Source organism: Tympanuchus pallidicinctus, unplaced genomic scaffold, assembly GCF_026119805.1.
Source record: "Tympanuchus pallidicinctus isolate F22 unplaced genomic scaffold, pur_lepc_1.0 scaffold4, whole genome shotgun sequence".
NCBI classification, from domain to species: Eukaryota; Metazoa; Chordata; class Aves; order Galliformes; family Phasianidae; genus Tympanuchus; species Tympanuchus pallidicinctus.
Genome location: NW_026294758.1, coordinates 37,999,236 through 38,021,812, shown reverse-complemented (window position 1 = coordinate 38,021,812; position 22,577 = coordinate 37,999,236). Strand labels below are relative to the sequence as shown.

Sequence of the window (22,577 nt, the reverse complement as noted above, 5' to 3'; positions counted from 1 at the left end):
AAAAAAAAAAAAAAAAGAGTATGAATAAAAACTATCAAAAATCATGAGATAGCTTCAACTGTTGAAGAGTTTTGTAGGGAATAGTGGATACATAATGTGAAGCAATTAAAATCTGCCAAATCAAAGCATTCAGAAACACACAGTACAATAAAAAGCAGTTTTATATTTTCAGGGGAGGGGAAAAAGATTGTGCGTGAAGAAAGAAATAAATGAAATAGAATTATATACTCAAAATATTTGTCTTATTTTTCAGCACAAATTGAAGTGATACCATGCAAAATCTGTGGTGATAAGTCCTCTGGAATACATTATGGAGTCATCACATGTGAAGGCTGCAAGGTATGGGATTTTAATACAGCATAGTCATCAGCATCTGCATTAGCCTCAGGCATCTGCGTACGTAATAATACACTCTTACACTCTTTCAAACAAGTAACGCCAAAGGCCATAAAGACTGCTGCTTATATACATGCATTTCATGCCTAATTTTACTGGTTGCTCTTCTTTTCATCAAATAGCCTTTAGAATTACTTCCTCTTTTGAAACATGAATTAATCACATCTGATGCAGTATAAGTGCTGATAAAGAGGCAGGCAACTTGAAGTCACACATGTTAAATAAGCTTGAGAACTGAGTTTTTTACCTTGTTTCCTATACAGCCTCAGCAGCATTAGAAGTTGATGTGATATCTTAGTTCAACATCTTAAAAGCTTACAGGTGTCAGTTTAGTCCTATTTCATACCCTTTGTATTCTCTGCAGGCCAAATTGTGATCTCCAAAAGAAAAAAAATACCTTACATGATGACATTATGGATAGTGTAAAAGGATCCTTTGCTTTCTTCCTTATGGGCTCAGCATAGTGGAATTGCTTGGAACAGGAGGCTAGGGGAAAAAAAAAAAAAAAAGAAAAAAAAAAAAGCATATTAGCATATTATCCCAGACATTGGCTTAAATAACTCTAGTCAGACACCAAGCAAACACAAGAAAGGTTTTCATTTACAATGTTAGAAAGACTCTGTGCTTTTTGTTATCTAAAGGGTTATACCATTCCTTATGGAATACCAGAATTTTACGCTACACATGTTGGCATTCCAGCTTTGACTGTAACAATGAAGTTGTAAAGATGAAGGGCAGCATCTGTGGTTTCTTCTACATAAAAACTCACAAGCCAGTACTTTCAAAAGTGCACAGATAATTGTAGAGTGAAATGGAAAATCTCTACCTGCTTAATGCTTTATGGTATTTCAGAACAACTGAAAAATCTTACTACAGAACAACTGAAAAAAAAACATTAATAAACTCATCCATAAACTCATTCACAAAACAATGTATTTAATGTGTAAGAAGCAATATATTCTCAAAGATCTGATTTCTTTCAGAAATTTTAATGATATTAAATGAAAAGCTTACCCTGTCACACTGTCTTATTGTGAGACTGGACTGGAAATAAGCATCTTCTTACAACAATTACATGAAATGGGATTGTACTAATAGATTTAATACTTTAATGTTGGCACAAAAGTGACAGGAGAAAAACATTTTGAGCAGAAAAGGAAAATCTTGATTCTGTATCCAGCCTCCACAAAGCACTGAGGGATATGGTCTCCTGTAGATGTGATCAGGCTTAATGCTAGCCCTTGTGTGTGCCTCAAGACAATATTCTTAGCTCTATGTGGGGACCACTTATTGAGATAAAGAGCTTTTCTTCTACTTAACAGCAGTTTTAAATCTATGGGTTTTGTGCCAGTTTTGCAGCATCACATCAGTTAGCCTAATGCTGTTTTGCTTCTTGTGAAAAAAGATGTCAGCTTTCACATCAGATCCAATGGAGGGCATCTCCTTCTTCAAGGGCTCTTTCTTCACTTAAGTACTGTCTCAGGCAATGCAATGCTGCTCCTCTTTGCCCAGCAGTTAAATAATAAATATTTGTTCAGCCCATATACTAATAACTGGTCATTTCTAGCTCCCTTTGTCTGAGCCCATTAGAAATCTGAACTAATTAAGAGGAAGAAGGCCAGAAGGTCTTCCACAAGACTGCACGCATTAAAGCAGGCACCAGAGGGCCTCAGCATTTCAGGAAATGGCGTCGGAGAATTGCACTGCCGGTGGCAATACTACAGACTCCAAGGGACAGGAAATCCTTTCATTCCATGTCTCTGCATTAGTTCTGCCACTGCAAATGCATATCATGAGCACTTAATGGGCACTGTAAATGCTACAGCTGTTTCATGCTGCACATCTGCATAGGCTGAGCAGGTCAACTAAAGAAAATGGTGGCTCTGCCATCAGTCACCAGGGAAAGAGTGAAACTCAAAGACAGGTCTCCACCCCATTGTTTCTGTGACTCCTTCTTTTGAGAGGCTTCTTGTTATCCACAGCACAGCAAGGATCTGAGGACAGTTTGAGAGGCCATTCCCTTCTCAAATTGTCAGTGATGGATACTGTGATGGATAAAGTTTAAGATGCAGAAAGACTGTTGTCAGTGCTGGGAACACTGGCAAACTTGTCTTTATGTCCTTTAACTCCTCAGGAATGAATTGTGTATTGCTTCCCTAAAAAGATATTATTTCCACTAAATATAACTAATATTATGTAAAGATTTCTCTGTAAGAAAGCATTTAGATCTTTGCTGAAAGAACAGAGTACAAAAATCTCTTTAGAGAAATAAAGTACCTGCTGTAGATTAACTTCATTATGTAAGCCTTGATTTTTCCCTAAGAGGGGCAGTGATGGGAAAAAACAAATTCTTGTAGGAAGAGATCGAACTCAGTGGGGAAAATACACAAATAAATTATTGTGAGAAGAGATCAGCCGTAATAAAAACAGTACTACATGATAACACACAGTTGATGCTAGATGGTTGTGTGGGTTATTTTAGCGTAACTTAATTCATTTCTTCTCTCAAATCCATATCACATAAGAACTGCTAAAATCTAAAGCAGAAAATGTTCCTCATGTCTAAAACAAAATTGGCTGTAAGATTCAACAAGTTGATAAAAAATATCTGCAATTGTCATCCATCTAGCAATAACATTAAGCTCATCTCCACAGCTAAAAGAAGGTCTGGTCAACTAGGATTGGGTAAGTCCACAATGAACTTTTCCTGAGAGTTTCCCTAAGGATATCCATGCAAATCATAACCTTAATTTAACAGCCACTGTATAGTGTAATCACTGATAAAGCCAGCATGGGCCAGATGAAGTAAGCTTCTTTGGACTCATCAGTCTCAGGAACTATGCTGCTGTCTCCTCAGTGGAACATCATGCCTATTGCCCACTGTTACTGACATCTCGTGCCACCCTAATTCGGTTCTCAGGGACTGAAGTGGGACTACAGGCACTACCTGTAGCATGAAAATCGAGTCCTATGACAACATCACCCTGTTGTTTTCCCACTCCTTTTCCCCCAAAACCCACAAGAGTTGTAAATCTCATCCCTTATTAGTATATTCTGTCAGCCTGAATGAAGATAACAATGGTTTTGCCCAATGTGCACAGTCATATCTTCCTTTCTGACTCCACTGAGCACTGTTCACAGACGAACACGGAAAGGCACAAGCACTTTGGTGTCACTTCTCCCAATGACTACTGTATGCTTTCCCTTCATATCTTCTTGCAGGGCTGTGCCATCCTTCATCTCTCCCACCACACAGCCATGCAATTACTTTCTTCTAAAGCTGCTAAGATTGCCAATTAACTTCCTTTCTTTGTTTCTCTTTCTCTCCCTCTCTCTCAACTCACTGATCTTCTTGTGCTTTGTTTTACACAAAAGAAAATAGTATTATAAAATGCTTCCTCCCTAGTTACATTTTTGTTTTCATTTCTGCCACTTCATGTCATTTCTACAGTAACAGTACCTCTCGGTGCTGTTTGTAGCACTTAGGAGCTCATAAGTCATTAAGAATGAGTTCTCACCCTCTGATATTTAGCCAAATAGGCCAGCAACAGGGCAGAAAAACCCTCTAGGATATAAAGTATTTAGCTGTTTTTAATAGATTAAATGGTTAATGTTATATTCCATTGATATGGAAAATATCTTTACTTTCTCATGGTAGTGTCTAATGGTGCTGCTTTCTCCTTTGTGTGTCAGATTTACCTGATACAGCCATTAAATCCTAGTGCTTTTGTAATGTTTGAATTTGAATTACTTTTCACTCCCAAAGTGTACGGTCTTTCCAGATCAGATCAACATTTGTCAGATTCAATTAAACAGCAGACTTCAGTTTCTAATGCTATGTATAGCCAGTGCCGAATGTTAGAAGTTTCTTTCAATATAGATGGAAAATAGTCAGAGTAAGTACTTTAATGTTATCTGTTTACCAATGCTGACAAGCTTTTCATCAGTGAGGGGCAAGAATTAGATGATCCATGGTAGTTATTACACAATAGGAATACATTCTGTAACTCTATATTGTTTGTCCTTTAACAAAGTAGTAGTATATTCTTTACTGTACAATTACAAATCCTCCTTGTGAGGAGTAAATGCTCTTTAATTTCAGTGTGCAAGGCTAGTGCATCTGCAAAGCCCTAGCAAAAATAACATTATGCTACATGAGAGCTTGCAGGGCTCTGTGTCTGTGTGTGTGTGTGCGTGCGCATATACTCACATGGTAATACTCTGTCTCTCTTCCTCGTTGCCCCTAGGGATTCTTTCGGAGGAGTCAGCAGAACAATGCCTCCTACTCCTGCCCAAGGCAGAGAAACTGTTTAATTGACAGAACCAACAGAAATCGTTGCCAACACTGCCGACTGCAGAAATGTCTTGCCCTGGGAATGTCTAGAGATGGTAAGAGTCAGATTCCTACTTCATGCCTAAATCCTTTGAAACTCTTCTTCTCTGCTGCCTTACTTAAACTCCCTGTAGATTTCTAGAAAAAGAGAGAGGAGAAACTCCTTGCTTTGTAATGTACACACTGTGAGACACAGATCTTCAGTTAACAATGGAGACTATTTTCATGAAGAAGGTGGGAAGATAGCAAAATGGAAAGCAATATTAGATTCGAAGTGGAAGAGTTGGAAAAGAAGCGCATTGTTCTGATCAAAATCACGAAAGTTATCTCTGGAGAGGAGGATTAATATTCCAGTTTATATAACTTTTTATATAGCAGCATTAAATACTGACGTGAGGAAGCATCCCTCTCCTTGAAATCTCTAAAGGTCTGTGAGAGTGAATAGGCGGTTTAAAAAGAAAGGTACACTTTGATAATGTTAAGGTTTTTCACCTGTTTATTTTATTGATATTTCATTGATTGATGCTCGGCTGAACATGAGCCGACAGTGTGCCCAGGTGGCCAAGAAGGCCAATGGCATCCTGGCTTGCATCAGAAACAGTGTTGCAAGCAGGAGCAGAGAGGTGATTGTTCCCCTGTATTCAGCACTGGTGAGGCCACATCTCGAGTGTCCAGTTTTGGGCCCCTCACTGCAAGAAAGATATTGAGGCCCTGGAACGTGTTCAGAGGAGGGCAACAAAGCTGGTGAGAGGTCTGGAACACAGGCCATATGAGGAGGGGCTGAAGGAGCTGGGAATGTTCAGCCTGGACAAGAGGAGGCTCAGGGGAGACCTCATTGCTCTCTATAACTTCCTGAAGGGAGGTTGTAGTGAGCTGGGGGTGGCCTCTTCTCTCGTGTCATTAGTGATAGGACCAGGGGGAATGGTTTCAAGCTACGGCAGGGGAGATTCAGGCTGGACATGAGGAAGTATTACTTTTCAGAAAGGGTGGTCAGGCACTGGAACGGATGCCCAGGGAGGTGGTGGAGTCACCGAGCCTGGGGGTGTTCAAGGAAAGACTGGATGTTGTGTTGAGGGACATGGTTTAGTAGGAGCTATTGGGAATAGGCGAACGGTTGGACTGGATGATCTTTTAGGTCTTTTCCAACCTTGGTGATTCTATGATTCTGTGATTCTATTCAAAATGCTTGACTAAGCATTCTGCCTTGTGAAAAAAAGCATTTCACTGGTGCATTGCCTCCTGTCCATGTCTGGATCACAGGAGAAACATTTCATTGCCAATGCAATGGCTGTCCAGCTCACAGTCATATTTGAAATGGTCAGGGAGTATGAGAAGAGAATATTCTGTCTTTGAAGGCAGGTTACATTTGCTTCAGCAAGGCTATATTAGTTTTGATCACCTGGCAGCATTTGTTCATAAATCTTGTTCTTTGGAATTAACAGGCATTAATGAAGTTACTTAAAAACTTATTACATAAGATAGTTCAGAGTGTATAAGCTTGCTTTATGTCTGTAATAGTTCTTTTCCTACCTCACTGTGTTTCATGTATCACTGAAACAATTTGCTCACCTGTCTCAGCAGACGGAGAGGGGCCCTGCTGTCTCACCTTTAATTCATGGAGTTCTTTTGGGCTTCCTACAAAGTATGCTTTGACACCTTAGCTGTTGCTTCTTCTCAGAAAGCACTGTAGTAAAATTTTGGTAATTTTACAGCATATACTTTCCCAATGAAAGTAATACCTTGCAAGTATTTGAGATATCACAGAGGTATTTAACTCACAGCATTGTCTTCCCAACCTATAATGCAGGGTCTGCTGCATACAAAGAGAGGTTCTTGTGTCAACATCACTTTCTTCTTTGATTGTTGATGTGAGACTGTTTATACTTAATGATATGGAGAGCTCTTGCAAGTTTAAAATAGCTTGCATGGATTTTTTTTAACAGAAAAATTGAATGTGAATTTTACCTCTCAGCCATGTAACAGATTCATTTTTATCATGCAGAGGCAGGATGCTAATTGACAGCAGCTGGAGAATCCAATTAATGAATATATAATGAGAGTAAACTGTGGGTGTTTGTTTTTATTACTGAGACTCTACGTTTGAAGGAAACACGCAGTTGTATTTCTCAAAATCCAGTCATTACATATTGTCCATAACAGCTTGCAATGCACTGTAGACTGGTTGCAGAGCAGCCAGTGTATGTACTCACAAACTGTATGGAGGGCTGCAAGTGAGCTGAGGCTGGTAACAAGAAAAACAAATCTCAAAGTAACAAAATACAAATAAATTGAAAGGCTACCATCTCCTCAATTTTATGCCATTTCCTTCTAATAGAGTTCTTTTCCTGTTTTCTCTGTTTTGTTGTTATTGTTTGGGTATTTTTTTATCTTAAGTAAATAAATAAATAAATAAATTTTTTTTTTTTTTTTTTTTAAATGAGAATTTGTAAGCCCAGAATCTTCTGGAGAACTATAACTGAAATGCAACTAAAATGGGAACCAAGCCACTAATAAGTGTGATGATTCTGAACTGATCTCCATTACAAGTGGATGGGAAATAGCTTTGGAAAATAGTCCTCATAATACATAAAATAAGTATTTCCAGAGAAATGTCCTCCTATCTGTTCTCTGATAAGTTCTGCTGAATGTATCCTAATTGACAGATCTCATTTGTCTTAAAGCATGATTAATAGCTTAATAGCTATCTCTTCTCTGAGATCTCAAGATCTAGGCCAGTAGAAACCCAGAATTTAAAGAGAGAGAGAAAAAAAAAAAAAAGAACAGATAATCATCTGTGACCATTGTATATGTAGGCTATGGATTTACTCCTTGTAGTTCCACAGCAATCAGACTGTCATTTCTGAAAATTTCAATCTCAGTGTAGTGAGCCATATTCCTGGGGACAGTGGTTTGCACTCTTGTTTTCTTGCCCTTCTCATTAGAAGGAATGCATGGATTTTGTGCATGGAGATTATGTAAATTGATTGTGTAAATCCCTGAGACTTTTCTCTGTGAAAAAGATGACATTCATTTGTGCTGTTTACCTTCCAGTCTGCTATTTTCCTCTAGGTTCTAAATCTAACCTGCAAGATTTTTTTAAAAGTGTGAAGATAACACCCCATTGAAAGAATGTGATAATAGGGCTGTAGGGCTTGTTTTCATCCAGAGTACTAATCCTGTTAATGCACAGTTTAAAGGTTTGTGGAAAGTTTGTAAAATGCAAGGACTATGAATCTATAGACTATGTTTTTCATACAGCTTTGGGTTGTTTTTCAGTGAACAGAAAGACAAAAAAAGGATGCATCGACTTTTTAACATTCACAGTAGAAAGTGAGTTGCCTGACTGCGGCCCTCCTGTCAAGTAAGAGTCACTGTCAGCTTGTAAATCCAAGCAGGTGATAGTTTTCCTTTGTGAGATGAATATGACATAAAGTTCTGCATCCTCTCTCTTTCAAAAGAAAAAGATAAGTTTCCACAGCAAAAGTGACGCTAAAAGCAGATATCAGGGGAGCAGTGGTGTTGAGGGGAATTGAGACAAAAGAAAAATGACAATGGCTTGCACTGTGCTTTGCTTTTCAGCTGTGAAATTTGGAAGAATGTCCAAAAAGCAGAGGGATAGCTTGTATGCTGAAGTGCAGAAGCACCAGCAGCGATTGCAGGAACAGCGGCAGCAGCAGAGCGGTGAGGCAGAAGCCCTTGCCAGGGTTTACAGCAACAGCATCAGCAACGGCTTGGGCAATCTGAACAACGAAACGGGCAGCACCTATTCAAATGGGCACGTCATCGACCTGCCAAAGTCTGAGGGTTATTACAACGTGGATTCTGCCCAGCCTTCTCCAGATCAGTCTGGCTTAGACATGACTGGAATCAAACAGATAAAGCAGGAACCTATCTATGACCTCACCTCTGTACCAAACTTGTTTACCTATAGCTCTTTCAACAATGGGCAGTTAGCTCCGGGGATATCCATGACTGAAATAGGTAAGGAAAATTATTATTTCCCAATTGTGATGTGTAAATGTAAACTAGATTGTAATATTGTCTTTATTAAAATATTATATAAGCATTCTATATGTAGTCATACAGTAATTAACTGTTCACAGTCATATACATGTGTGCACACATACAGGGACCAAAGGAAAGAAAATCAGTCTGACAGTAATTGACACAGTATAGAGTCAGTTCTGTTTTAAATAAGCTCTGCATATTATTCCATTTCTTAAACTAAGCAGTTTATGTTCCCATTTATGAAATGGGAGCACCAAAGTAGATGATGAATCAATCAGAACCAAGTGATAATTAGTAGTATGGCACTTGCTTCAAATGAGATCATTACTAGGAAGCTTAAATGATGTCCTCAGCCAGCCATATTCTAGTCAATACTCAGAATCCCCATATCAGCTAAATTATTATCAAAAAGAACCATTTCCCTACTTCTGCTGTGTGGGTGTACATGAACAAGCTGTCTAATCTCATGAGGTGCACAAATTCAGTCAGGGTGAAGATAGTTGTGAGGCTGTCTCCACTTCTCTGCTTGAATGCTTTGGAGAAGCATATGTCCCTTCATTTCTTCTTTGAAAAGATGCAATGAGACCTTTCTGTTAGATAATACAGTTTGAAAGACTACATGTGATTCTTCTGTAAGAAGGAAAAAAGATGAAAAGGTGTTCAAGAGCACTCATAGCAGAAGAATTAATGTCACACCATAGATCTCTGACCTGGCCTTACTGCCTCGAGAATGTATGCTAAGATGTTTAAAGGTATACATGTAGTCAGACTTACAGTTAGCCCTGGAGATCTGACACATCACTGTGCCCATGTTGTATCCCTGTGGCATGTTCTAGGTCACGTTTGGTTTAGGCTGTCCAATAAAGACCTATACCCACAGAGTAGTAGTACAGAGGATTAGTGGAACATTATCTTCACCTTCCTTTTTATCTCTTCTGGTTATATGAATAGTACTCAAAAGGGACTTGTACTAGTCTCAGTCTTGGAACAGTGGTTAGCAGAACAAGGAACCAACTGAGGAACAATTTCAACACTTAAGGGCAGTGTTCCCAGAGATACCCAAGATGATATCAGAAATACAACCATTCTGATAATCTATGATTTAATGTTTACACTTATTTATAGAAGTAAGCTCAACAAAGAAAATATGGCCTTTAGACTACATCTGTAGTTACCAAAGGATTCCACTGAAGTCAATGGTATCTTCTGACTTATGAAGGTTCAGAGAAGCATTTAACATTTGCTTCTTTCTGCATCACATAGAAACGATGCTTCGCTCTTAAATTTGCACCCAGATTTTTGCTTTCTTAGATCTAAAACTGACTACTCTGTACCTCAGACCACATTTACCAGCCTTTCATCTTCCAAATCAGCAGAAGTGTTCCACTTCTTATGCACAGAAAGTGGGAAAAGCCCTGAGCATAAAGAGTAAAACAGGACAAAGGGTCTGTCTCTGAGCCAACAGCAGAAGTGAGGTGCTGGGATTTACCTCTCAATCATTTAAAAGGGAAAACTGGGCTCCTCTATAGCTAGGATTTTACCAAGTTCTGCTTTTATGTCACTTAAGGTACCTGCAACACAGAGGTAAGGATATTAGTGAGAGATAATGTAGTATAACAGAGAACTGACACAACCAAAAAAAGTGAAGGAAATGTACCATAAAGTACTAGGATTAATGTGGAGGTGAATTATTTTTTCCAGGTTTAAAAACAAACAGAAAACAAATCTTGACGCTAGAGTGGGTTGTGGAAGCACCTGTATAATTCCAGTCTTTCAGTCAAAGCAGAAAAACTCTGAGCAGAATGGTGCATTGATTTCATATTAAAATGAGATTAAATTTCACTGTAGCATTATATCTTACTCACTCTAATGAGACTTAGGAATAATCTCAAATCATGTTAAGTAGAAGTTATGGTCTTAACTGGTAGGTGACATCATAGAGAATGTAGGAGTTGGAAAAGCTGTAAAAGCTGTACTGCATTGTCCTGGTACCTGATAGAAATTTCTTATACTACCCTGCCTGGCAATGGACTGATCAGTTGTTTTAAATATCTAGGTCATATTAGTTGTTTTCCTTACTAAAGACTTTCTACAAAAAAATCTTTCCATCTTTGAGCTCCTTAAAGTTTTTGTAAGCTTTCCAAGTTGCACTTTTTCACAGGCAGCCCAGAATCAAAACAGTCTTTGCAGCTTCTACATCATATGTTAACCAATATTCAGTTCATGTTTTACTCCTTTAGTGTTACTGCTTTGTTTCTCACTTCCATTCTTAATGTATGGGTCAGATATTAAGACATCTCTGATTGCACTTGAATCTCTGACTAAGCCAGAATTGATTTTTCTCTTTCTTATTTTTCTGTCATTTTAAATCCTGTTATATTAGATCTCAGTCCCCGTTAATGTTTTGTGACTTCTCTCAATTTAGAACTATCTACTCATGTAATTAACATGCTGTAAGCCCTCTCTTCCAGATTATTAATGAAAATGTTAAATGCCTGTAATACAAGCTCTAGCAGGGGTCCCTGCTGCACCTGACTAAACAACTTGCTGCAACTGTGTAAATTACCTCAGCATGTGCTTTTTGCTCACTATACAGCAGTAAGATTCTCTCAAAAATCAAATATCAATTCTTCATTTCTCTGTCAAATTGACTTTGTTATAGAAATAATATTTTCTATGATACTTAGTTTCAGAGGGGATAGAATTGTTTTCTTCATAGAGGCTGGTATGAAGCTATGTTTTAGTTCAAGGAGAAAAACAACACTGATAACACACTGAAGTTTATAGATACTGCTAAGCAGTGTTGCACACAGCCAAGGCCATTCTTAGCAAAGGGCTCAAGCAGCAGGGAGGGAACAGAATTAGGACAGCCGACTCAAACTGGTCAAGGGATATCCCGTACCATATGACATCAAGTAGAAAGAGTTCTGAAAGAGGTGGGAGTGCATCTGGCTCTCTTCTGCTGCTCAGAGCTTAGCTAGGCATCATGCAAAGGGTGTTGTTCAATTACTTCTGCACCACTTCTCCCATATTTATATATATATATATATATGTCGTAATTATTATCCTTTTCCATTCCTCTGTGTTACTGAATAATTTCTTCTCAACGCACTAGTTCCCCTTGGCATTTTTCGATTCTCTCCCCCATCGCACTGGGAAGGGGGGAGTGAGTGAACAACTCTGTGGTGCTCAGCCACCTTCTGACTTAAACCACAACAGGTACTCTACATATGATTTACATAACAATTTCTTCTTTTTTTTTCATTTTAATTTTAGAATTCTCCCCGAAATAATCAAAATTATCAGACATAGTTTGATCTTTAACTATTATATGCATTCATTTAAATGTAAAAGATCCTTGATTTTCAGTAGACTTAGTAGTATAAATGGAAATTGCTCTTAACAACTTTGAGGTTCAAAACTTTCAAGAGACATTTCAACACATAATCAGAATGGCATGGCAAGCAAAATAGAGCTCATCCTCCTTTGAATGCTTACTTACTAAATACAGTACCAATAAATGGGTGTTAGAGAGTGAGGTGCTGATTAGTTAAAGTTATATAGGGTTCCATCAGAGGTATGTAGATCTATTATATTCCTTCAATCCTGAATATTCCAGGATATAAATGTACATTATTTGTTTACAGGAGAAGATAATGTCTTTTGTAGAAGAGAAGGCTAAATCTAAGAAAAAGCAGTCTTTCATATACAAAAACAAATTTTTCGTGTAACTGCCAGAGCCTTGATGGAGAAAAAATTGCTAAAACTAAGATGTTTCCCATTAGGTAGAATTATGCTCAGTCCCAGTCAGTATTCCATTTCCTGATAAAAACAGAAACTCAAAACACCAAGAAATCACTCTGATGCTGGTAAATATCCATACGGGCCTAATAATCATACAGTGAATGGTCCTTTTTCTCCCTGGCCAACTGCTGGTCTGGAAGAAGGCAGAAATTTCTCCTGTTGTGGGAGGAGCTCAAACTCTAGCATCAAATCTGCTTGTGTGTTAAAAGCAAGGATTTTTGTTGTACATGGAACAGCTTTCTCCTCACAGAGAGAGCGGCAGAGGTCAGATTCTGCTCAGGAGCTCTTTAAGAGAAAATGGATCTCTGTTTCCTGACCCTGGTAGTCCCACAGAGGAATGGTAATATTTGCTCCCAAGTGTGAATTTAAATTAGCAGGTATTAAAGGCTTATTTTTAGAGTTGGTCAAATTAAAGACCGTCTTGTTTCAATATATGTGCATAACATTATCTGCTACAGAACTGAGCATCGTGTTCTTCTCACAAAATGTGTGGCTCAGTTCTTGGTCTGCAGAAGTTAATGCAAAGGTTTCCCTGCCTTAGCTGTCATTAAGATTACCAGACTGCGATTACTTAAACTTAGAAAAAAATTAGTAGTGAGCACTGCGGATAAAACAGATGGGTTAAGGGTCCATTTGTGTTCAAATTGAAGTGTGCCCTATGTCTGTATGTATTCATGTAGCTGATAAGGTGTCAGAGAGTACAGAGGTCATATATTCAGAGCTCCTGTAACTACAGGAAAAAAAGTATTTTTTATTTATATTTTCATAATATTTCCTCAACATCAGCGGTATTTAAAAGTACCCAGTAGCCTGAAGAGCTTAAATATGTACCAAAACTGACGTTAAATAGTAATGCACATAGACTCGAGCTTCGTCTTTCCTATTCCTAGCATGACCCTGTCTGTATCTTAACATGGACATTTAGCTTACCATTATATCCCTGTGGTGGGAACTGGAGCCATCACCTGCCCCTTTTGCCAAAACCTATACTACATACAGCTTTCTTGAACCTTACACTAGCTAGTAAAATATGCAACTGTTATAGAGGCTGACTCAGAATATATATGTAAAAGAAAAGCCTCTTTAGTAACTGCAAAAACTGCATATGTAAGCCTTAATTTAGTTGGCTTCATACACTCATCTCAGGACATATAGTCCACAACTTTCTATACTGTAGAGTTAGTAAATATTTTCCACTGCCACAATAGCATACTAGCATGAGCTTAGCATTTTTATTCAGAGTTCTGCCTTGAAAGATCTTCATGTGGAAATATTCTCAACTCCTTCGATGGTATAATTGCAAGCTGGTCCCACACAATTATTCTTTACATAGTAACTTTTCCATTTTCTTAGAAGAAAGTGATTTATTTTTCTGTTCCTACATTGTTAATGGATGCCCATACCAATGTACGTGGCATATGCAATATACAAACCAGCATTAGACTGATCTCTTAAGAAGTGTGCTGTGCCTTGTTGTGGATGGCTGCAAAAGCACTTCCCCAAGGGTGATAACTGTTGAGTTTTCTTTGTTTTTTGTTGTTGTTGTTTTGTTCTTTCTTTGATTCTTTAACTCCCTTCTCTATATCTCCAGCTCTTGTTTTCTGTGCTAAATCAAATATTAATGGACAGCTTACAGAACATACTTTCATCATTAGATGTTATTTGAAAGGTTATTGTAGGGGTCAGCTGACCCATATTTAAAACCCATACCTAAGGTGACATAAATAACAGCTATGTTGATGTTCCCTTTTGTCTGTAACTTCAAGGCCATGGCTCACCACACAGTAAAACAGAAATGATGCTTGTGTAACCATACTGCTCTATAATATTCCCTCATCTCTTTTTCTAAGCCACAGTTTAATATCCTCTCTACGAAGCTGACAGTCAAATTTTGCAGGGCAGATGTTCACAGCAAGAATAGAAGCCTTGCAGCTGTGTTTCAGCAGAGCAATGTTGCCATCTAGTGAAGAATTAGAAATGCGTAGCGTGTGCTTTTTGTGCAGATACACTTAGGGCACTATTTCTAACCATCATTACCTACCTATTTAAAGGTAACAATTGGAATAAATTAATATTTCAGTTCTGTATTCACTTCAGTTCATGTATAAAAACTTAGAATCATTATTCTGTTATTTTTATAAATAATTTATTATTTTCCCTTTTTGTACACAAAAGAGGAAAACTGAGAATTGCAATATTTAAAACTTATTTGACAGTTTAGCTCAGTTAGGAAACATATCTACTTCACCAAAAATGGACAGAAAAGTGGAAGAATAAATTAGAGTATTACAATGCTGAAACAATCCAGCTTGGGCTGATGTTTAAGTGAAGACAGTTTTTTGTAACTGCAGATTGTGATTTTAACCACTTCTTTAGAAATAGATTTAGCTACTAAAATTTCTGTATAGTTTGACAGAAACATTGGAAAAAAATGTACAATTTTTGTAACTTTGTATAATTTTCCATTTTTTTTCTCACCTCCGCAATAGTAATCTTTATTTGTAAATGTACATATTTACTGAAAGAAATTTACAGATCAGAAACAGACTAATTACAGGTCTACATACAGGTTTTACTGACTTTATGTTGCCCAACCCAACAGTTTAAATAATCCACATGTTCATAAATACATGATTATGTTGCTATATTTAACTAAATGTGTGCTTTAGCACTTACTGGCTTAAGAAGACTCAGAGAGGGCAGAGTTTGTGTTATAACTCTTGATTTAGATTCAGAAAATAAAGACTGCTTTCTAGAAGTTATTGTATTTAAGCATCAGATTTTCCACCCTGTGATTTTCAAGTGCCTATCCACTGTCTCACAGTATCTACAGTGGACTTTGGATGGTCTCATATTGATTCTGGCAGTTCTCCTCAACTATATTCAATGCAAATTGCAGCAGTCTAATAAGGAAGATGCAGTGTGCCTTCTTAACTATGTCTAGTTAAAATTTATAAATTGAGCAATTCATCTAAAACTATTTGAAGATGCAACAGATACTCTAAAAGAAGAGTGGGTTTCCTATGAGTTGTAAAATTTTCTGGATATTTTTGAACAGAATTTGACTTTTCTTTCAATTACATAAATTCATATGTCAATTGCCAGCCAACTAATAAAACTTCACCAGTTTTATCCAGATTAGTCAATGGAGCTTGATCACACTACAAACTGCAGTATAGATGTTACAGGAAATGTGATTTTAGGTATTGTCCTTTATACTTAATGTGATAAGTGTTGCAAGTAGGAATGTATTTAGGAGTTCTTTTCACAGAGAGGAAAATAATTCTCTTTTGCATATTATGCATCAAGAAATGGAAAATTTCAACTGACTGTGTTTTTCTGCAGCACCCAGGACAATGTGGTCCATATGGTTATGACTGTTGGAAAAGTATAAATCACTGAATCAAATATTTAATTAGTAAATTTACATGATATCTTTTGGCCAAGGTTGAGCATGGAAAACATTTTGTGATCTTTATTCTATTTATTCTATTCTTGCTTTTTGGTGATATTTCTGAAGTGTGATAATATATTTATTTAAAGTGGGAATATTTCAAATATATTAAAGCAAGTACATAGAATTCCTCTTTTTTTCAGAAGACTTTTTTTTTTTTTTACATAAGCAAACTTGACGGAGTGTATTCATTTTATTGGAGATCCAAAAGACAGTTAGAAAGCAACCATTTCTAGCAGTCAAAATATGTAAAATACCATATCATGCATCCCATATATTACCATACATCATGATATTCTTTTCAGAAATAGCACTGTACTGTGAATCTGATCATATTATAAACTGTACACAAAGATGAACGTAAAGCCAGTGGTATAATGAGTACTGAGGCAAGCTAGTGCTGTCAGGTGTAGGAATGGCTGTTCAGCACATTCCCTATCGGATGCTTCAACACAATAATGTCAGTAGCAAAAGAAATTATACCTGCCTTTCTGTGAGAAACTCTCGAAAAGGCAAGAACACAGGTGCCAGTGTACAGAGGGTATGGGGCATGTGACAGACTTTGTCTAACAAGGCTGTGAGGCAGCAAACACAGCACTGCAGATGAGAATCAGCAGGACAAAGCACTGATGATTTAGGAATCACTGCAGTATACAGAAGTAGAATGCTATCTCAAAAACCCATATGTGTTGAATTATTAGTGATATGTTGCTTACTGCCTCATCTGAGCAACCCCTTTACCCTAGTCTGAATGCTACCTTCTCCTTAGTGTTTCCGCATGTAGTGTTTTCTTATACTGTCATACTGTCAGTATGAATGCTTACTCTGAGCTTTCTGAGAGCTTAATCTGGGGTTCCATACTGTGTTTCTTTGTCAACCTGTACAATATTTTTCAACTGTTCTCTAACTTTCAGCCACAAGGAAGCCAATAAAAACATGGCTTTAACTTTTTTTTTTTCCTGTATCCCAATGTGCATGCAGCATCTTAGCTACGACCTCCTATTGCCGTGCTTCTCTTCCGCACACCACATGCCTTCTGCGCGATAGATTTAATTGCTCACCTCACATGTTTCACTATTTTCCCTTTTACAGTAAAGAAAGCCTTTTATGCAGTTTATGATTTTGTTCCCAGCTAGGTAGAGAGCAATGCCTTTTTTTTAGTCTATACATTTCTGATATTTCACTTCAAAGAACAACAACAATATTTTTGTACAAGGCTGGAAATGTATAGGGAAAAGATTTGAATGAATCATGGGAGGAGAATATGCATGTGTTTGTGGGAAAATACAATGAAAAAATATTGAAATTCAGACAAAAAATGGAGTTGAATATCAGAATAGTTTTTTTATAGTGAAGTACTTCTGCACAGATGAAAATTACATAAAAATTGGAATAGTTAAAGCAATATATTAATGTACGGAGCACTGTCTTGTGTTCCTTTTTGTGACTGAATGAATTTACTTTTTCTTGATCAGTGAAATTATTAGAATTGCTTACAATAACCGGGTAGCTTCACTTTCGTCTTCTATATAGTACACCACTCTGATCCAATGCAAATGTCTTTAGGAAAATAGAATTGCTGTTGAATGTTTTGTCATTACTCTGTAAATTGTTTTTACCTAGATGATATAAAATTCTTATAAAAATCTGAACATATGCATATTTCATTGAGAAAAGTAGTCCAATGGTTGCCTAGCCTCTACCAACATTTTGAAGACTATTAAAAAGCAAATTCTCCCAACTCTAATTTCAGAGTCTTAGCGTTCAAACAGTTCCATGCATATGTCTAGGTTTTATGGTGACCAATGTCCACTGTAATAGTGTTTGCTCAAATGTAGTAAATGAAACCATATTCTTATCTTTTAACAACTTCAGTTTTAATACTATTGTGAAATGTTCTTGAAGAAGCTAAGAAGCAGTTCATCTCAACAAATTTGTGATAATTATATGGTGCCTATAGAGCCCATGCCCTGTAATCTCTAGCCATTGCCTTGGTTTGTGCTTTTGCTGCCAGCTAAATGATTTCTAATTAGTTCAAACTATACATTTTACACTAAATTGGCTGCGACCCAGGAAAAGTATTATTAAGTGGAGACCTTTATGCATTTGTAAATCCTCTAGGATTTAATTGAATTCTTAGTCCATCCTCTAGGTTCCTTTCGATTAGGACTTTATTCAATTTTATTGTCATGTTTTGTAATTGATTAGCTTTTTCTTTTCTTTTCTTTTCTTTTCTTTTCTTTCTCTTCTTTCTCTTCTTTTCTTTTCTTTTCTTTTCTTTTCTTTCTTTCTTCTCTTCTCTTCTCTTCTCTTCTCTTCTCTTCTCTTCTCTTCTCTTCTCTTCTCTTCTCTTCTCTTCTTCTCTTCTCTTCTCTTCTCTTCTCTTCTCTTCTCTTCTCTTCTCTTCTCTTCTCTTCTCTTCTCTTCTCTTCTCTTCTCTTCCCTTCTCTTTTTTTGAAAGGCAAATAAAACACTGGCTTATTTGAAGAGAGAGAGAGAGAGGAAATATGAAATTCACACACATAATATTCCCCTAATGTGCAGTCTGTGTCTGATGCTAAGCATTTGAACAGAAGAGAAGTTTACTCCTGAACCACATTCAAGCTCTTTTAGTCTCATACAACAGTTTTAACGTTTCATATCAACTTCCTAGGCTGCGTACTGAGGGTGTTACAAATTTATTAAATAAATGAGAGCCATGGGAATTAATAGACCAGCCAGGATGGTTTTTGGAAAGAAATTCCTTTCTTTCTGCATTATGATGTTGAGAAAACAGGACAGATGAAATATGGAGGTTGGTTGTTGGTTGTTGGTTGTTGTGTTTTTTTTCCCACTACTTTAAGGAAAAACTGCGCTTGTTTTCACACACACAAAAAAAAAAAAAAAAAAAAAAAAAAATCAGTCAGACCATCAGAGCATTTAAAGAAAAAAGAAATGGGAACCCATTATTCATGACAGTCACTGTAGGACATATTTTTTCTTCATTGCCTGTATTGCTGCCTCTACTACTGTCTACTAATTTTTTGAGGAATCTGCACAGTGAAATTAGTTCAAAAAACTTCATATTGAGTAGTCATGATTCTCTCTTACTAGAGCACAGGAAACTGTTGATTTAGTACTAGATTAGTATTATTTTGAGTACTGTAAAATAAATTTTATTTAGAATGCATAGTATAGTTTTGATAGTTTTATGAACTGGTATGCATGCTTATAGCAGCCAGGCAAAGCTGTGATGTTTTTGCAGCATTAATTCAAAGTGGATCCCTGTGAGAGCACAACTTAGCATATAAGCTGAGATGAGCTCTTAGCAGCTCAATTGGATCCTAAGGGTAAGTGGCAAATTAAAAATTCATTATTCATTTTAATTGGGGATGATTATCACTGTTTTAGGAGGCATACTTCAAAGTTCTTCAGTTCCCAGTGCAAAAGAAGGGAATGGTGAGAAAAACTAGGATCTCTCATGAGAAAAGAGTGGCAAATGAAGGAATTAAGACCCTATAGGAAGCACACACTGCCAAATCCTGTGGATAACTTCCACATAGCAGGCCAAAATCACAGCTGGTGAATGTTGTGTGCAGTGTTTGGAGTTATTACACTCGTACCCACCAGCACTGAACTTGACCCCAAGCTGGAGTTTTTCTTCAGTGTTGCAGTAGAATATAACCAAATATTACAAGGAAATATTGTCTGAAAAAGTCAAGGCTGACTCATCAGCTGATGATAGACCCCTGCAGGTCTGTGCTAGGCTGATTTATATTATCTAGGTTGCAATGTTCAGTTTTCTGTACGTACTCTGGATTTAAGTGGCTCCTAACCCACTGGTGCACTGAATATTTGAGCTATCATAACCTTTGCAGAGCACCTTTTGTGAGGCATCTACTAAAATCTAAAATAAAGAATTTCTATATGTAAGGGAAGAATGAAGAACTCAGCGGAATAGCTAAAATTGGAAATAGAGAAGGTCATTTGCTGTTCTAGAAACTGTAGAGACATCTTTATGCTACATTTATGCTGTACAGTCTGTGCACTGTTGTTCTTCCCTTACCACAGACACTTTTGGTCCATTCTGCTGATAGAATACGCTGTTCAGTCTGATCTTTCTGTAAGTAGAGCACAGTACTTTATCTACTGTGCAACTTTGAAAAAAGGAGCTGTCTCAAAAATTAAGTTCTGAGAAGTTTTGGTAAAGGGGTTACTCAGCACATGACAGAGACAGACAAGGACAGGACGGAAGCTATGGCCAGGATCACATCTATCCCAGAAGGCAGCAGCCTGCTGGCCTTTGCAGTCTGGTCGCATATACACTCTCGAGGTGCCTGTTATCCAGCAAATCATGAGGAGAAGGGAGGCCTGAAGGGGAAATGGCAAGTGACATGTCTGTAAGCATCCAAAGCTTTGTTGCACTAAAGAAGTTAGGGCTTACTGCTCTGTTGCTTGGCCAGCATTGCAGAATCATGTGCTTTTCTTCTCCCTTTCTTGTATGGGCTTTAACAGCCTAATTTGCATCCAGCAAACTGCAAAACCAGGAGCACATCTGTAGACATTTGTTTTGTTACCAGGCCCCCTTGCATGTTGGACAGTCTTTGATTTACTCACAGTATATGTGTACATCTTTCATTCATGTTTTTGTTGCTCCTAGTTACAAGCACTGAGATCGTCTTCTCTGACCCATTGCATTTCACAAACCATAGAATTACATGCTTATATTTCTTTCTGGAAACCCACAATTATTCTCTGAATTGGAACAAATCTTTTTGACAGATTATCTTTCAGCTTCCTGAAGTATGATTTTCAGCTTCTTCTGGACATCTCCTACTATAAATTTGATTATATTTTACAGTGCTGCATTGCAAAGTCCCCATTAATTCATTGTTGAACACTATTTCTGTGTTTCACTGGGTGCTACTCATTTCTACGACACACTGGATAGCAGTACTATTCAACCTACAGCTTCTCACCCTTTCTTTTTAATTTCAGATTTGTTTTCCTTTTTTTTTTTTTTTTTTTTTTTCTGATTTGTCTCACTTTCTGTTGCCTCCTTCCACTTTCTTACTATAATCTTTGGCAAGGCTTTCAGGAGCAAGCTTTGGCAGCAGAGGCGTGTAATGGAGGTATGACATGCAGCAGATCTGTTAAAAAACACAGGCTGTTGTTGTCAAGATCTTGTCACATGAGAAAAATGCGAGGAATAAAAGGGCTGATGTCTTCTTCATAGTAGGAGTCTATCTCCCAGTGAATACCACTGTCTGCCCAATAATTCTACATCTTTTTGGGCTCCATCAGCAGGAGATAACATCCACAGCCTTCCCATGCCCTGCAGCTCACTCTGTCGCAGCATAAGCTGCCCCAGACTCACTGGCTGTCCACTTATTTATTTGAGAAATAACCTGTTTTTTCAATTTTTCTCAAGCACATTTTCCTTCTTCTGCGTCGCTTTTGTTCAGGGCTTAGTTGAGTTCTGGTGGGGACATCTCTCTCTGGGGATTTGAACTGTGTGCTGTAATTAAATTCTGGTCTCTTCTGTTGTGGTGGAGATTTCTGTGAAAGCAGGACTCATTAAATCTCCTGTTCTTATCTGTGCTGGGAAACCAGTCCTACTGGCAGACTTTCCTATAATCCAAGGGATGAAACCATAAAATCAGCTTTCTTTAAAGATCATGGATCTTGTAAGGTACCGCTTCTAATATTTATCATTTTTGTGTGTTCGGAACAGATGCTTATCACACAGACTGTTTTGGTTTTTTTACTTTTCTAAGGAAATTCAGAGGCACTATAAACCAACATCTGGGTTTCTTTTTCACCCCTAAGAATGAATGGGACAATACAGCTAGGATAGTGAGTCTGTGCAGAAAACTAGTAAGGTATGTACAGGCCAGAAATGAAAAAATGACTGATCACCTCCAACATGTATCTTCTCTGAGTATTTCTGATTTTTCAAGACCTCATATTGTCTAAAGCCATTAACCATTTGCTTGATTGATGTTGTTTCTAGTGTGCCTTTTTCATTTCTAATATGCCTCTCTGGAAGCAAATACTTCCTGCTAGAGATATTTTTTGTTTTTTTGGTTTGTTATTTTGTTTGTTTGTTTGTTTTTTTAATTAATTAGAGCATTTATTTAAAAATAGTCTGTTTTCCAGCAAAAATATCAGGGTAACAATAAACAAAATTACATATAAATAAATAAATAAATAGAATCTTCAAACTTAGAACTAAACTATTTAATGGAAATATTACTGCATCACAGTGCATACTGGAGTTCAGCCACTGGTCATGTTTCCCAACTAGAGTCAGTCTGCCAGGATATTCTGTGCCTTTCAGACTCCCCATGATGTTATGCAATATTATAGCTGATTCCATTGCATACATAACTCTGATATAATAACAAATAACAGACAAAAGCAGAGAAGGAAACACCGAATGTTTACATACTATGGCAGATAAGTTTTAAAATCATGTAGTTTACAGTTGTGATTGTTAGTTCTGATGGTATGTTTTCACACAATTTCATTAATTCCTTTTTGTTTAATTAATTTTTACCAAAAACTTGCAGCAGATGCTCCATGTAAAGGAAACTTTACAAA

General features: G+C 37.3%; 1 protein-coding gene across 1 annotated transcript in view; it reads left to right on the top strand.

Moving 5' to 3' along the window:
- RORB (RAR related orphan receptor B) overlaps nt 1-22,577 on the top strand; it is a 133,643-nt gene that overhangs the window by 95,811 nt on the left and 15,255 nt on the right. The window contains exons 2-4 of the mRNA XM_052701131.1: nt 254-339; nt 4,644-4,785; nt 8,309-8,710. Coding sequence (XP_052557091.1) covers nt 254-339; nt 4,644-4,785; nt 8,309-8,710 — 630 coding nt within the window. The remainder of the gene's footprint in view (nt 1-253; nt 340-4,643; nt 4,786-8,308; nt 8,711-22,577) is intronic.